This window comes from Leguminivora glycinivorella, chromosome 5 (genome assembly GCF_023078275.1).
Source record: "Leguminivora glycinivorella isolate SPB_JAAS2020 chromosome 5, LegGlyc_1.1, whole genome shotgun sequence".
In the NCBI taxonomy this organism is placed as follows: domain Eukaryota; kingdom Metazoa; phylum Arthropoda; class Insecta; order Lepidoptera; family Tortricidae; genus Leguminivora; species Leguminivora glycinivorella.
This window is the reverse complement of record NC_062975.1, coordinates 19,448,930-19,466,509: the sequence shown is the minus strand read 5'-3', so window position 1 is coordinate 19,466,509 and position 17,580 is coordinate 19,448,930. Positions and strand designations below refer to the sequence as shown.

The window sequence follows — 17,580 nt, the reverse complement described above, 5'->3', positions numbered from 1 at the left end:
GAGTAACTATCGCGGTAACCGAAGACAATATTAAATTCTAACACTCTTAAAATAACTTTCGAGAAATGAAAGTACCTGCTAAAGTTTATTGACTTAGACCAGTTTTACACGACCAAAGAGCCTGTGATCATAAGTTAGTGTCGTCAGTGGGCTGGTTTAATTAATAACGTATCTTTAGACATAATAGAGCCCTGGCACGGCTCCAGGCAGACGTATGTGTTAACCTATATCGCGTAAACGCCAAGGACATGATACAAAATGGTGGATCGGAGAATTTGCTAGACTTAGTCGAATGTTTGAGCTTAGATATCGTTGCAATTATATAATATAATATAATATAATATAATATAATATAATATAATATAATATAATATAATATAATACAAAAACAAGCAAATAATTGATACAAAAACAAGGAAATTTTTAGCTATGAATAAAGCGCAGCAACAGAAAGCAGACGTTACCAGGCTCTACTTACCAATAGATAAAGGAGGTAGAGGATTAATGAATATGGAAAATGTATACAAAACACAAATTATTAAATATAAACAATATCTACAGAACGAAAATGACCACTTAATAAAGGCAATAGTATTACATGATAGAAACCGGGATAAATATTCAATTGAGAAGGATGCAATAGAATTTTGTAGAGAACTGGCAATTACAGGAAATGAGAACTGGACAGATGAAGAAATTAAATCGGCTGTAGTGAAAAAGAATATTAATATATGGAAGAGTAAACCTCTCCACGGTCAATTCCTTAAAGCAGTTTTAGAAAAGACAAACATAGACGTCGAGTACTCATTCAGGTGGATGAAGAAGCAATCGATATCTCCTATACTTGAATCATCCATTTTTGCCATTCAAGATCAAGCTGTAATCACTAACCAAATCGAGAGGGACATACTTAAAAAAGGCGTGGATGGTAGGTGCCGGCTTTGTCTCTCGAAAGATGAAACCGTGCAACATATAGTTTCAGGATGCGAGAAGCTGGCTGGCACTTATTATACCAGACGACACAACAACATTGTTCAATATGTACATTGGGCAATAGCAAAAAAGCACGAATTCGATGTTAACAGCCTTTGGTGGAAAGAAACTTTAACGCAACCACAGGTAATAGAAAACGATACTGCAAAACTTATGTGGGAGATACCGGTACAAACAGACGTAACAGTAGCGCATAATAGACCAGACATTATTTACATAGATAAAATACAGAAGCACATATATTTAATAGATATTACTGTTCCATCAGACTACAACATAGGGCCAAAAGAGGTTGAAAAACTCAGCAAATATCACCTGTTGAGGACAGAGGTAACAAGATTATGGAAGATGCCTGCTACAGTTATCCCGATAGTAATAGGAGCCACAGGTATTGTAGCAAAAAACATACATAGATACATAGATAAATTAGATGCTCAAATAAACATACATATATTACAAAAGCAAGCCGCCATCCATACAACCACTATTTTATCTAAGGTACTAGGGAACACTATATATATTGGGGACGCCGATGCTCCTCTTCCCTGAGTGTCTCAGGGCGGGACATCGACAAGATACCGACTTTTAAAGTCGAGAAAAGAAAAACTTTTTCAAACTTAATATAATATAATATATTTATTTGCTATAAATGTAGTACAATAAGATGTTACAATGGTTATATGAGCGTACATTTAGACTTCAAAAAGTCATGCAAATTAATTCCTTACTAGCTAATTTATCTTAAGTTACTTATAACAATAATTTTATTATTCAATTCTTAACGATAATTATATGTCAAACAAGGGGAGAAAAAGAAGACAGTAAGCTAGGCCCACCATAATTAAATTACATAACAATTTACATTATTTGGTATCTCAAATATTGTTTAGCAACTTAGGTTCAACATGAGAAAAAAAAATTAAAATTCATAAAGATACGTCTATTATAAAAGGAGATTAAACATTAAAATAAGAAAAGAGCAATATTTGAGTAAATTAGAAGGTATAAAGAATGTCACAGTTTTTAGATGTCAGTAGGTAGGTACAACAATTCAGACCAATTAATTTAAAACAATAAGTACCTAAATAGTTAATAGTTAAGTTTCAGTAATCAGTCTGTACGTTATTGCAATTTAAGAAGTCATCTAAACTGTAGCAACTCTGCTGACTTAGGTATATGTATAATTTATTTTTAAATCTATTAAGGGGTAATTCTTTCATATCTTCAGGCAGTTTATTAAATATTTTAATGCACATTGTGTAACAGCAGCTATTTTTCATTTTAGTGTTTATTTTTGGTAGGACTAGCTTGTTTGGAAATCTTGTGTTAAAGTGTGTTATTTCCCTTTTTTTTTGAACATGTTAGGGTGCATTTTTACAAAGACACACACTTCATATATATACAGGGCATGTACTGTTAACAACTTTAGATCCACAAATAGGTTTTTGCAAGACGTCCGTCGCGAGGTGTTGCAGATTGCCCTTATACACTTCTTTTGGGCAATAAGGGTACGATTTATATGAGGTGAATTGCCATAGAGCAGTAATCCGTATCTTAAGTTAGATGCCACAAATCCGTGATATGCTTTCATGACTGTTTTTTATCAGCAGTTTTTGACAGGCGCATTAAAACATAGGCATATCTACTAATATTGGTACAAACTTTATCGACATGCATGCTCCACGTGCATCTATCATCCAGAACAATACCTAAGAACTTGGTGTTATCACACTCTGCTAAGGTTTTGCCATTATGTGTTAAAGTAAGTGGTTCTTTTTTACCCCGTTGATTAGTGAATTGGATAAATTTGGCAGACATTGTAAAAAATTGCAATGAGAATGTAGTAAGTGCCTCTAGATAGCGATTGAAAGGACGCGTACCGAGGGACTCTTGATTGGAAATAATTTCATATAATCGAAATATTTTCCCTGTCTTCCATAAGTTCAGTGCAGTGCCAGGGAGAAAATTGTACCTTACAGGTTCCAGGTGTAGCCTGTGTTTGGTCAGTGCCTTAGGGTGCTCAGTGAGAGGGTTATGGTTATGGGCTCGGATTTCCGCATTTAGCATCACAGAGAGAGGACAATGTCCGTGCGGCTAGGGGTCTAGCCAGCCTAACTCCGCCCAGATGCGCAGGATCCTTCTGGTGTCTCCACAGGCTTCTTGGAGTGACCTCATCGTTTTGAGGATTTGAGCCCGTTGTGTGTTCACTCCCTCGCATTCCAGGATGACGTTGGCGACAGTGAGAGGGATAAAAGAACATGCGTTGGAGACGGCATCTTAAATAGGCATCAAACAAGCCCACTCACAATCATTTCGCCGGACGATATTGGCCAGTCAGTTAAAACCAAAAAGTGACAACGCCAAATAACCTTCTTTCGGCAACCAGATAATCAGTGAGCCCTATTACACAAGTCATATGATAGCTATGACAAGTGGTATTCGTCTCCCAGTATAACATGACTACTATTTAATATATTTGGACAGTGCAACAGAAATGACACGGCCGCTGCGTTGGCAGCGTCTCAAAACAAATATGACGAATATTGCACATGCAAGGAGCATTGCAACTCTAAATTGATAATCGGTGAGTCTCATGTGCAATTGCAATAAGATACATAGTTCTCAGTGTGAAAGATAGTACGAATAGGTGGAGCTGGCATAATTGATATTAATTTGGAAATAGACGAAATGTGGACGAGCTAAATCATGTTGTCGATTGGGGCAAAACTGAGTGTTACGGCACATAATACGCTAACAAGTATGCTAAATAGCATCCAAATGCCAAACAGCATACACTATCCGAGGCAATGTTAAAAGATGTTGAAAGCCTATTTGCCCTTTCGGTTTGGTATTTTAAAGCCCGACCAGAAATATATGACTAAGTACGCGCCATCTTGCGGAATTTCATTAGAACTATTTTCTTCATACTATACTAAACTGTCACCACATACCTACATCAGAATAACAGCGCCCTCTTGACAAAAGTCATTTATTACACTAGTGAACTGACTAACCTGGCTTTTCAAACTCGTCGAGTGCATTGACTGTCCGTGAGGATTATGTGACCGACAGGAATATGCTGTAGCTAGGTCGGCTGTTTTAGGCATGCTGTTTCTCATTAGACCCATAGGTTAGAGACTACTGTTCAAAGATTCATCCAGTGTATCATCAGTCCGTGAGGAGTAAATAGGTGAGAGCATCATTGTGCGATACTCTCCCTCGATTTGCGACGGGTAAGTCTGCTGGTCGTGGCTGTGGGGACCGTAGCTCTGCCGTGGAACCGGTGTGCGGGGCAGAGTTCACTAACCTGGCTATTCAGAGACTCATCCAGCGTATCATCTGTCCTTGAAGAGTAAGTAGGTGAGAGCATCATTGTGTGATACTCTCCCTCGATTTGTGGCGGGTAAGTCTGCTGGGCGTGGCCGTGGGGCCCGTAGCCCTGCTGTGGAACCGGTGTGCGGGGCAAAGTTCACTAACCTGGCTGTTCAAGGATTCATCCAGCGTATCGTCTGTTCTTGAAGAGTAAATAGGTGAGAGCATCATTGTGTGATACTCTCCCTCGATTTGTGGCGGGTAAGTCTGCTGGGTGTGGCTGTGGGGACCGTAGCTCTGCCGTAGAACCGGTGTGCGGGGCAGAGTTCACTAACCTGGCTATTCAAAGACTCATCCAGCGTATCATCTGTCCTTGAAGAGTAAGTAGGTGAGAGCATCATTGTGCGATACTCTCCCTCGATTTGTGGCGGGTAGGTCTGCTGGGCGTGGCCGTGGGGCCCGTAGCCCTGCTGTGGAACCGGTGTGCGGGGTAGAGACTCTGGTCTGAACGCCGTCGGAGGCATCGGGCTTGGAGTCCTGTGAACAGCGTACGTTTTAATGCTCAATATTTTAACTTCTAAAGATTCAAGCACAATGCAACGTAGTCAAATATGTAAGCTGGATTGGAAGGGTTTTATTTGGGGACCCTTGCGTGCCTACCTAAGCTTCGTCAAGTTTTATACATAGTTTAGCATTGTTGATAGTTTTCTAAATGTTTCTGTTTATTTCAAGGAGTGCAATTAATTTACATAAACTTGAACCTTGAGACTTGAGCCTTATAATCACAAAAACCTAGAGAATAGTCGAATACCTTATGTATTTAATACGTTATTTTTAGTAAAATTCTAGTAACTGCTCAATTAATATTCGTTTTCCGAGATGTTCAAACTCGAACATCCCGAAATATTTAACATTGAATTTTTCAGCTTTTCAATTTAGAAATGATCTTGACCATTGTTCTTGACGAGATGACTTACATAATGACAATGACATCACACACAAGGGCATTGGTTTTAATGGAATCTGACATTGAAATCTGAGAGATGTATCTGTGTGCCAACTAATGTTTGTGTGACCAATTGTTTTATTTACTTGTAACTGTTAAAGACACGAAGTTTTCACAGATGTCGCATTCGATACTGATGAGACATAGTGTTACTACTTACTATGTGGTGGTATCCATACTAATATTATAAATGGGAAAGTGTGTGTGTCTGTTTGTCCGTCTTTCACGGCAAAACGGAGCGACGAATTGACGTGATTTTTTAAGTGCAGATAGCTGAAGGGATGAAGAGTGACATAGACTCCTTTTTCTCTTTCTAACGCGAGAGAAGCCGTAGGCAAAAGCTAGTACTTTATAATGAGAACACAAATGTAAATCTTCCAATTCCTGGATCTGTAAAGGAGACTAAGTCAAGGTAAGTTTCTAATCTCTCAAAAAAAAATCTTAAGCTTGCGTAACTTACAAATTTAATATGCCATTGTCCGTTCATTTTTCTACAGAATCTGTAGGTATTTTATATAATCGTAACAGCCTAACAGCCAAACTTCTCAAAATTATCTGCGGCTGTGGCAAAGAGTACTATCATAAACGCTCCGAAGTCATATCTCTCTCTCTCTCTCTCTCTCTCTCTCTCTTTATCGCTCTTTCGTCTGCGACACAGACATTTGCGTATCATTTGCCACGGAGCGGAGAGTGAATGATAGTGTTCTTGGATTTAGAACTCTTTATAACTCAATATTCGCAATAGATGGTGCCCAGGCCCCGTAGCCGAATGGCATTTCTCCGACGCGAAACGAAAAGGTAGTCTGACTCTGTCGCGCCAATTCGCAAGAGCGATAGAGATAGATATCTACGAGCGTTTCGTTTCGTGAGCGTTTTTGCCATTCAGCTACGCACCCAGGTACTACGCTGTGCTATGGAAGAATGAACATACCTGTATGGCGAGTTCGCATTGAAGACAGGCGACCGGGGCGCTAGGGATGAGGCGCTGCGCGGCTGATCACGATCCACGTCCCTACACATGGCGCGAGTGATATGAACATGGTAACAAAATGAACAAACTCATACTGTGCCGTGTAAGGAACTAATAACAAATTGCAATAGTGTGATGACTCGGTCCACGAAATGCACGCGTTGAGCGTGAAAGCTCAGAGCACACGTTCCGTGGCCCTCGCGATTGCGACATTTCAGTTACAGATCAACTTTTGACTTGGACAACTCAAACAAATGCTTATTGCCCGATTCGAACTTTAATATAAGTCAAAAATTTGCTCTAGATACGATAATAATCCGATCATGTCAATATCAAAAGTGACATCGTATCTAGAGATAATTTCTAACGCATATTATAGTTCGAATGTAGTAGATGACAGGTCGTTATTGGATTCCTTAACTCTTTCAATGCGTAGAAGTGCTACGAGTGCTACCTCGTAGCGGAGGTCTTAGGTCGTAGCAAAAGTCTTCGTAGAGGTTAACACTTTCGAAACCGGGCTCTACGCGGCGCTACGACATTTTCGCTACATACGGGGAAACCCATGTAATCGGCTACGCTTCTACGAGCGGTGTACCCGACAGTCGGGTTCTTGGTAGCGAAAGTGTTAACTATTACGTAGCGTAAAGTCAGGGATACACTAGATGACCAACATCCCACAACGCGTGTCGTCAGGGACGGCGAGCGATGTGGCGCGATGTTATCGGACCTCGCTCGACATTGTGGCGACATAAGTCTTGTATCGGTGTCGCCAGATGTCGTTTCTCGACTTCGGCAGTCTTTTCACTGAGGTAACTATATGGCGGCACTTTGTTCCCCTAGTTTATCCCTGACTTAATGCACAATGTACTTGCAGTGAAAGAGTTAATCGAACATTGAATAGTATGGACAAATAAATATACAAGAGTATCTATCTGAAGTCTAAGTAATACGTTGGTATAAATTTTTTCTAGCATCTGGACCTCTGGAACTCTAAAGTACTTTGGAAGACTCATTTCGGCAGTATTAAAAGACTTGCAAATTGCAATGTTTTTTTTGTGAGAGAACTATCCGTCACATCTTAGCCCATTTAATAGTTATTTGTTATACAAGGGGGCAAAGTTGTATTTTAACGTCGAGTGTGGAATTGAAAAACGAACAAGTGAAAGGATTCTATAGTTGAACCACGAGCGAAGCGAGTGGTTCGAGAATAGAATCCTGAACTTGCGAGTTTTTTAACACACGAGAAGTAAAATACATTTGCACCCGAGTGTAACACAAAACTTTTCCCCTCACTATAGCGAGGAAACTACAACGCAAAAAATGCGTTTATCACTGCTTCTAGTAGTTTCACAGGTGGTAAATCATCATTATTACTAGATTCACCTACTTTTATCAATTTTAAAGCAGTTAATTTTACTTTATTCAAGGTTAAATTACTTTACCCACTAGTGGATAAAATGCGTTTTTACTTTTTACCCGCTGGTATTAAATGACAGAACACGTGTTTCCGAGCTAGTGAGGGGAAAAATATCTTTTTGGTATCGAAACCTAAAAAAATACGGTTTTTCTACTGACATTTTTCCAATGCCAAACGGTAACTTCCTGTACCAATTTGCCAAACTGTAAAATTCTAAATAAACAAAAATAAAACTTGAAAAATAAATACTCTTGTAAACAATTCTACAATACTCATGTATAATCTAAAACGAACATCATAGTATATACGAGTATTTTTAAAAGTAAACAAAATGCACTGAACATTGAACAGGCGTGTGATTTCATGCAAACGTGCTTGTTACAATTAGGGCCACATGGTAGCATGTAAACATTAAATGTCCTACTTCTGAAATATGGAAACAAGCGATGTTTATAGTTTGTTAAGTTTAACCATAATAATTGCGCAGTTTTAGAGAAACTGGGAACGGCCGCATTTTCATATAAATATGGTCCCTAATTTCCTGTCGGGATATTGAGATTATGTGATATATTTGTGGTATATGGAGGTACCTATATTAATCATAGACTACATTCGCTTAAAGTCTGACCAAAAAATATGACTACGCGTCATGTTACGGAATTTCATTAGAACTACATATTTTGTCAAATATATAATATTTAATTTTTATTTTTTGACAATTAGTTCACGTAAATTGACGGAGGTACCTATATTAATAAAATCATAGACTCTACATTCGCTTATAGTCTGACCAAAAAGAATAGGAATTAAAAAGTGGCAACATCGTAGTGTCGATGTCGTCTCCTTTTCTCACATGTTGAAAGGGATACCACTATTTTTTAATGTTCTTTTGTAACTATGTAAGATTTTTTAATAGGGTGCATTAGGGTCATTCCGAAAGTCGTCTAATTACGAATGTCGCATAAGAATCACCATTATTTCCATCATATCAAGATTCCCCTTTCGGAATTACCAGAGCATTCTTGTCATTCGGAATTACCCTAATGCACCTGCTGGTAAGGTAATAATATATTATTACTGTAATTTTTGAAATGATCATTACTTTAATAGCAACAAAAAATTCAAAAATACCTATCACTGTACTAAACAAACAAATTGTAAAAATATAAATGTTATCAATAATCTTAAAATCCTCCGAAAAAAATGAGGACTTTTGTATGAAAATGGGAGAGAAAAATTTCGTAGGGTTCTATCACTCAGGGATCGGAACCCGTTCCCAAATACCATTTGATATCGTTCTTAAACCGTTACCTATAAATTTTGTTCAATGGGAACAAAATAATTTCGGTTACGGTTCTTATATCGTTCCCTAAACGAACGGTTCATTATAAATTTTGTTCAGTGGGAACAAAATAATTTCGGTTTCGGTTCTTATTTCGTTCCCTCAAAGAACAGTTCCTTACAGTAACGTTTAAATGAACGAACAGAATTTTAGCGTTCCTAAAACCAATATTATTTCGTTCCGAGCCGCGCGGGAGTAGGTATAGCGACTGTAGCGAGCGCCAGAGCCGAACGTTTTCGCCGACGCACGAGCCGCCTTTCGCTGTCTCTTTTTCACACGAAGTTCATGTATATTTCTGTTTCGGTTAGCCGGCCGGCCGCGGCCGGCAATGAAGGTGAAGGTAGGTTGTTTGTTTTGTTTACTTCATTTACTTGAGTTGCAACTTTCGGCGTTTATATAAACAGCGAACGTGCAGTGATAGTGTATGCTTGATATTGAAACTATTAGGATAGGAAGAAACAGCATAGAATATACACCATGTATAAAGGGCGGCAAATTTTAAAATTGTAGGGCTCACCGGCCAATTGTCTTCATAAAACCTGTCTACTTAAAGTTTCACGTTAACGGAATCATTAAAGGATTAAGACGATACAGGAGGCAAGCACGAATTCAGATTTTTAGGTCTTTATCGCCGTCGCGTTGACGGGGGCGGAACCCACAGAGAGGCCCTGTATAGTAAAGTTGTGTGTGCGCGTGGCGCACGCACACAGACGCGTACGCCGGCGGCGCAAGTACTCGCGCTCGAGCCGACCGGCGCCCGCAATCGCTCTCTATAGTCTCTATCTATATTTTTCTAGTTTTGGACTTCTGATTTGCGTATAGTTTTGGACTCCGTGAAGTATACTCGTACTGATTTGAATAGAATGCAAATTTGTCATATTTTAGGTATTCTAAATATTATTCCTTACCTTATACATAATGTAATTATCTTAAAAGGAATCATGATACCGAAATAAAGTTATTCGGTATGTAAAAAACTAAAGCCTTTTCGATGTCAAAAAGAAAGTTTAAAATAATTTTGTGATAAAGTAAATATTTTCTGAAAGGATTGGGTTATACCTAGGGATTGCAATAATATAAAATCCGGATTTTCGGATTATTTTTAGGGCAAAATCCGAACTCCGGATTAAATCCGGATTTTTTTTAGTAACTAAAGCCTGACAAGTTTTTATTTGACCCTGGAAGAGTGTCGCTACAAATCGTTTTCATATGGCAATAATGTGCCGACGTCATGTATAATCGGGACAGCGAGTACTGGGTTTCGTTTCGCGTTAATATTTGTAGAAAATTAAAGCATGGTTTTAGAGAATGACAATTTAATAAGCTAGGTTTGAAGACTTGCTACTTCCACACAGCCTAAAATTCATGAAGCTTGTGCCTGTATCGAAGTCGTCGATGTTTATTTTCTTCTTACGTGGGACCTTGTTTTGAACTGGTGGCGGTGATGAAACGGCCTCCTTATTTCTTTAAATATTTTTCACGGCAGAGCTAAATACAGACACCATAAATAAGAACAAAAAATATATTAAGCTAAATCGAAACCAACTAATCATTGCATGAGAACATTATTAGGGTGCCCGCCCCCCTACACGTAAAGTGGGGAGAGATTTTTTTTTCATTTCAACCCTGACGTGTGATATACCTATTGTTGGATAGGTATTAAAAAATGAATAGGGGTTTACTACTAACATTTTTTGATATTGTTAATTTTTTCGGAAATAATCGCTCGGAAATGTATGGGACATTTCAGAGGTAAACTTTTGTATGGGCTTTGTCAGTCCCGGTATCTATCGTCCTTGATATTAGGCAAGTCAATGTGCACCTCTAACGACTCTTACGCAGTGGCCATTGAGGCCAATCAATTAAAGGTGAGGAAACAGTCTCAGCTGTTGCCATTAGATTTGGTGAAAATAACATTGATCGCGTTGGATATGGTAAGTATGGTTAAGAAACTAAAGCCTGACCAGAAATATAAATAACTATTGTCAGGCAGGAGTGCGCTGTTATTCTGATGTATGGAGTGACAGTTCAGTATAGTATGATGACTATGAAGAAAATAGTTTTAATGAAATTCCGCTACATGGCGCGTAGTCATATATTTCTGGTCATGCTTTACATGTGTATAAAATAAAACAAAACTTATGAATCTTATGATATAATCTTTCCAGTAATTGCCTATAGGAAAATAACATTGTAGTTACCACTGGTAACAACTTAGTGGTAACTCTGACTAGTGGAATAACCCTTATTTTATAACGATATTTCACTAACGAATGTACCAAAATATGATTGACTTTTACACTGAAGCTATAATTATGATAGAGTACACATAATCTTGATACACATTTAATAATATTTTTCTATTTTATTTTCGAGATCTTCTAAACAAGCCCGTAAATTCTCTTCGGGAACTTGTTCTAACTTTTTTCTTATAACGACTGCAACTATATTACGCTTGCATGAACAAGGGCACATCGCGTCCGGTTCCGGTTCACTATAAATGGATTGCATGGGTTGTGCTCTCTCAAGGACTGCATCTTGGTCCTTAAAAACATTTAAAAACATATCACTATTACAAATTCACACAGATTAAGTAACACACATATTTATACAAATTAGTGCAGATTATATTTTATACAGCTTTCTCACACTATAAGCACTTACATCCAACTCAAGGTCATCAGAATCGCTTGGATATGGGGTAGTTTTTTCTCTATATATATTTTTTTGAAGGCTAGATCTTCATCATCTATGTCAAAGCTTTTATCTGCAATAAAAATATCTTATTTATTTTGCATAATGTACTTACATTTCTAGAAAATTATTACAATAAGTTACAAGCTTTTGAGAATTGGGCCCTTGGTGTATCTACATGGAATACACAACTGTAGTTGGCGAGTGTATTAGTGTCTACACTGTCTACAGACGACCAAACCGACCAAGGTCCAACAAGTACGGGATTGTAAGAGCGGGAGAGCTACGTCAACCGGGGTGGCTTTAGGAAAATTTGGGGTTACTTTGATGGTATTTGAACGGCTTTAAAATTAACATCATTCATTATTTACTGAAACTGTTCATGTAATTAGTAGATAGATAATAGATCAATAAATATTCTTGTAAATCTACCATAGAAAATCGCGAATTTACTTACAGTATGACTTTAAAACTAAATTTTCAAAGTCACCCCTGCGTTTTAAAGCCACCCCGGTTGACCGTATAAGGCTTTCTCATTTTTAGGGTTCCGTAGCCAACTAGGAACCCTTATAGTTTCGCCATGTCTGTCTGTCCGTCCGTCCGTCCGTCCGTCCGTCCGTCCGTCCGTCCGCGGATAATCTCAGTAACCGTAAGCACTAGAAAGCTGAAATTTGGTATCAATATGTATATCAATCACGCCAACAAAGTGCAAAAATAAAAAATGGAAAAAAATGTTTTATTAGGGTACCCCCCCTACATGTAAAGTGGGGGCTGATTTTTTTTTTTTCATTTCAACCCCAACGTGTGATATATTGTTGGATAGGTATTTAAAAATGAATAAGGGTTTACTAAGATCGTTTTTTGATAATATTAATATCTTCGGAAATAATCGCTCCTAAAGGAAAAAAAGTGCGTCCCCCCCCCCCCTCTAACTTTTGAACCATATGTTTAAAAAATATGAAAAAAATCACAAAAGTAGAACTTTATAAAGACTTTCTAGGAAAATTATTTTGAACTTGATAGGTTCAGAAGTTTTTGAGATAAATACGAAAAACTACGGAACCCTACACTGAGCGTGGCCCGACACGCTCTTGGCCGGTTTTTACAAATAACTGCGTCCCTAATTGACATATGTCGTTACGGTCGCCTGTAAGTACCTACTTTAGGAGTGACACCGAATAGGGCTTGTATTGTAATCCGGATATATCCGCTGATTTTGAAATTCGGATAATTTGCACGTTAAAATCCGGATAAAACGAATAATTCGAATATTGTGAATGACAGAAATACCATTGCAATTTTTAAGAAGCTCATTTGGAAAACAAATTTTAAAGTAAAATTAACACATTTACGATATTAAAGCGATTTATATCAAAAATTACTCCTTGAGTGGCACTACTACCTTATTTAATAATAGTCATACTAGTTATGAAAAGAAAGCTGCACTTTTGGATGGAAGCAAGTCGCTTTGCATGGTGATAGTAGACATCATAGTAAACGATTTTTTCCGAGGATATCGAAATTTCATCCCTTAAGAAGCCGAGCGTAGCGAGGTGTTTTATGAAAATGAAAAAATTCTATCTTTTTATTGTATCGTCCGATTTTGACAAAACGTATCTCAAATGAAAGGTATTAATTTGTGTAATTAAAAAAAAAATACAAAGAAAAAAATTTAAAATAAAAGTAAGAAAAAAATAATATTTATATTTCCGTCTCGCACTGAATAACTTCAAAGAATGACAGACAAAATGTACAATGTCGATATACAAGTTTTTTTTTAATCGAAGACAGATAAATTTTTAGTTGAAAACTGAAGACCGCATCGAAATCAGATCAGCATTTTTTAAGATACAAGTTGCCAAAGTTGGGAAAGATCGCTTTATATGGCCACTTTGAAATTCCTTTGCCAGAAAGTCAGAAATAATATGTTTTTCGGACACAGAAAAATACATAGTAACAGTACACATCAAAATAAAATTAAAAATTCCGAGGATATTATAATTTCATCCCTTAGAACGACGAGCGTAGCGAGGTCGGTTACGAAAACCGAAAAAAAATCTCATTTTTTTGTACGTCGTCCGATTTTGACAAAACATGTTTCATTTGAAAGGTATTACTTTATGTAACTTAAAAAAAATATTGAAAAAAATTGGAAAAAAAATGTAAGATTTAAAAAAAAAACCTTAATTTTCGTATCACACTGAATAACCGCAAAAAACGGTAGACACGGTGTATAATTTCGATATATGATTTTTTTAAATTAAAGACAAATAAATGTATGATTATAAACTAAAAACCGAATCGAAATCGAATCAGTAGTTTTTAAGATGCAATTTGTCAAAGTTGGCTTAGTTTGTTTATATGGTCGCTTATAAATTCCTTAGCCAGAAAGTCAGAAACATTATATTTTTCTCACAGTTAAAAGTATGCATAGGTAATAGACATCATAATAAACAATTTTTTACGAGGATATAAAAAATTCATCCCTTGGAAAGCCGAGCGTAGCGATGTCTGTTACTAAAAACAAAAAAAAGGCAGTTTTTTTTATTGGATCGTCTTTGTAAGGGTTTCTAAGGAATGAAATTTTTATATCCTTGTAAAAAAATGTTTATAATGATGTCTATTACCTATGCATACTTTTAACTGTAAGAAAAATATAATGTTTCTGACTTTCTGGCTAAGGAATTTATATTATAACTATTATAAGCGACCATATAAACGAACTAAGCCAACTTTGACAACTTGCATCTTAAAAACTACTGATTCGATTTCGATTCGGTTTTTAGTTTATAATCATGCATTTATTTTTCTTTAATTTAAAAAAATCATATATCGAAATTATACACCGTGTCTACCGTTTTTTGCGGTTATTCAGTGTGATACGAAAATTAAGGTTTTTTTTTTAAATCTTACATTTTTTTCCAATTTTTTTCAATATTTTTTAAGTTACATAAAGTAATACCTTTCAAATGAAACATGTTTTGTCAAAATCGGACGACGTACAAAAAAATGAGATTTTTTTTTCGGTTTTCGTAACCGACCTCGCTACGCTCGTCGTTCTAAGGGATGAAATTATAATATCCTCGGAATTTTTAATTTTAGTTTGATGTGTACTGTTACTATGTATTTTTCTGTGTCAGAAAAACATGTTATTTCTGACTTTCTGGCAAAGGAATTTCAAAGTGGCCATATAAAGCGATCTTTCCCAACTTTGGCAACTTGTATCTTAAAAAATGCTGATCTGATTTCGATGCGGTCTTCAGTTTTCAACTAAAAATTTATCTGTCTTCGATTAAAAAAAACTTGTATATCGACATTGTACATTTTGTCTGTCATTCTTTGAAGTTATTCAGTGCGAGACGGAAATTTACTTTTTTTATTTTTTTCTTACTTTTCTTTTAAATTTTTTTTCTTTGTATTTTTTTTAAATTACACAAATTAATACCTTTCATTTGAGATACGTTTTGTCAAAATCGGACGATACAATAAAAAGATAGAATTTTTTTCATTTTCATAAAACACCTCGCTACGCTCGGCTTCCTAAGAGATGAAATTTCGATATCCTCGGAAAAAATCGTTTACTATAATGTCTACTATCACCATGCAAAGCGGCTTGCTTCCATCCAAAAGTGCAGCTTTTGGCCAAAAATTCTCCATAACAAGTATGACTATAAGTAAATAAATAATAAACAAAAATATTGGGGGACATCTTACATAGATCAACCTAGCCCCAAACTAAGCAAAGCTTGTACTATGGGTGCTAGGCGACGATACGAATACATACTTATATAGATAAATACATACTTATATACACAGAAAACATCCAAGACTCAGGAACAAATATCTATGCTCATCACACAAATAAATGCCCTTACCGGGATTCGAATCCGCCGGGACCGCGGCTTAGCAGGCAGGGTTTTTTTCATGAATATTTGTGGATAATCTCATGTAAATGTATATCAATTTAACTCAATCAATCAAGTGACACTGAGTACCGTATCAAACGCTGCACTTTCATTATTGTTAGCATCCGAATACATTATAAATAAATAAATAAATTACAAACAGAACTAAAACTGTTCAAATTTTCTGACAAAAAGAAGTCTTCTATGTATCCCGCGGCGGAAGACCTGTTTAGTATTGAACTGCAGAACAAGATGAAGTAGTTAAGCAGATACGCTTTTACATTTTATCCTTTCAAAATAGGTTGCAAGTGTTGCAACACCAAAACTTTTTCGCTGTATACGTAACGTAAGGCCCTCTGGCTAAGAACGTCTACCCGAGAGTCCCAAGTGTAACTGGAATGGAGTCACGAAGTCATCAAAGATAAGAGGTGAAAATTATTAGAGAGAAAGATCATTCAGCCTTGTTATTTAACAAAGCTAAATGGTGTTTGTAATATGTTATAGTTCTTTTTGCATTTGAATAAATCGGCAATGAAAACCTCGTAAATGCAATCTGATATTTAAACAAGGAGTAGGTAGGTAATACCTTTTTTAGGTAATATTCGATCTAAACGATCACAACATGACGTTTTGCCTCATATGGCAATCAGATTATGTCTCTAGCATTAAAATTCATTAATATCAAATATTAGTCAAAATTACATAAAAATAAAATCATATATCTTATGGGCAACTGAAGTCATTTCATAAAAACCGGCCAAGAGCGTGTCGGGCCACGCTCAGTGTAGGGTTCCGTAGTTTTCCGTATTTTTCTCAAAAACTACTGAACCTATCAAGTTCAAAACAATTTTCCTAGAAAGTCTTTATAAAGGTGTGTGTGTGTGGATTGAGTGAGCACCTTCCGAAAATAAAAAAAAATATGCTGATCATTTAGTAAAAGTTCTAAAACAATTGTAAAACGAATCTCTGAATTTGTAAAAAGATAAATCAAAAGATACAGCCATTAACATGTGCTCACTCAGTTCTCACAAACTACCATCGAAAACAGTGAATATATTCATTTAACATATAATATTTATATACTAACATTTAGTAAAAAATAGGCCAACCTACCTCTATAAATATTAGATCACCTAGTGACGTATTTAATTTTTTACAAATAGTTTCTTATGCTCACTCAATCCTCACACTTTTGAAAAGCCGAATTTTGATGAAAAACATAAGATTTAGACCGCTATTATATGTGTATAGTTTAGTAAAAGTGAAATGGGAATTTGTAAAATACAAAACGAACCACTAACGTGTCAGGTTTTTTTATAATAAATTTTTGTAAGTGCTCACTCAGTCCACACGTTTTGAGAAAGTTAAAAATGTAAATATCTTACGATTTGTAGCACCTAAGACACTCGAAAGTACTTCAACATTTAATAAAAATTTTTACTAAATATCCACCATCTAATATTTTATATTCGTTGTCTGGTTTTAAAGATATTCAGACATAACTTTTCTCATACAAATGTATCAAGTAGGGTGACCACACTATGTCGGCTCCTGATTTTCCCCACCTTTCCATTGTCATATTGAGATTGGGGAGTTTCGTTCAATTTTGATAATATTAAACTAATACCATATTACTTCTCCATCTGCAAACTGTTTTTAGGTTATGTTCTTGGCCTAGTGATGATGTGTATTGTGTAATTTTTATCGACGTCAGGATAATAACCATATCGACATTCATGCATTAAAAAGGACATGAATGATAATTGGTAAGAAAAAAAGAATATAATACTTCACTAGTAAGAAACCAGAACCTGGTAATCTAATCGTGCTAACAGATGAGCGTACCGGATTTGTAAGTGGCAGCGAGAAAATAATAACTATTTCTCGCTCCCATTTACAAGCTAGCAAGCATCCATATGGATGACCTTGGTGCGGTACGGT

The 17,580-nt window shown here is 36.3% G+C and overlaps 1 protein-coding gene across 8 annotated transcripts in view; it reads right to left on the bottom strand.

Annotated features, from left to right (window-relative positions):
* Positions 1 to 17,580, bottom strand: part of LOC125226645 (PDZ and LIM domain protein 3) — a 48,586-nt gene that overhangs the window by 12,513 nt on the left and 18,493 nt on the right. For 7 of the 8 annotated variants that reach the window (XR_007177097.1, XM_048130680.1, XM_048130679.1 and 4 more), the window contains 2 exons: positions 6,243 to 6,323; positions 4,641 to 4,842 (listed from right to left, as the gene is read on the bottom strand). Coding sequence is in view for 7 of the 8 variants with exons in the window: in XM_048130680.1 (XP_047986637.1) it covers positions 4,641 to 4,842; positions 6,243 to 6,323 (283 nt within the window). In the remaining variant the exon portion in view is untranslated. The remainder of the gene's footprint in view (positions 1 to 4,640; positions 4,843 to 6,242; positions 6,324 to 17,580) is intronic. The other variant, XM_048130686.1, reaches the window with a different exon arrangement.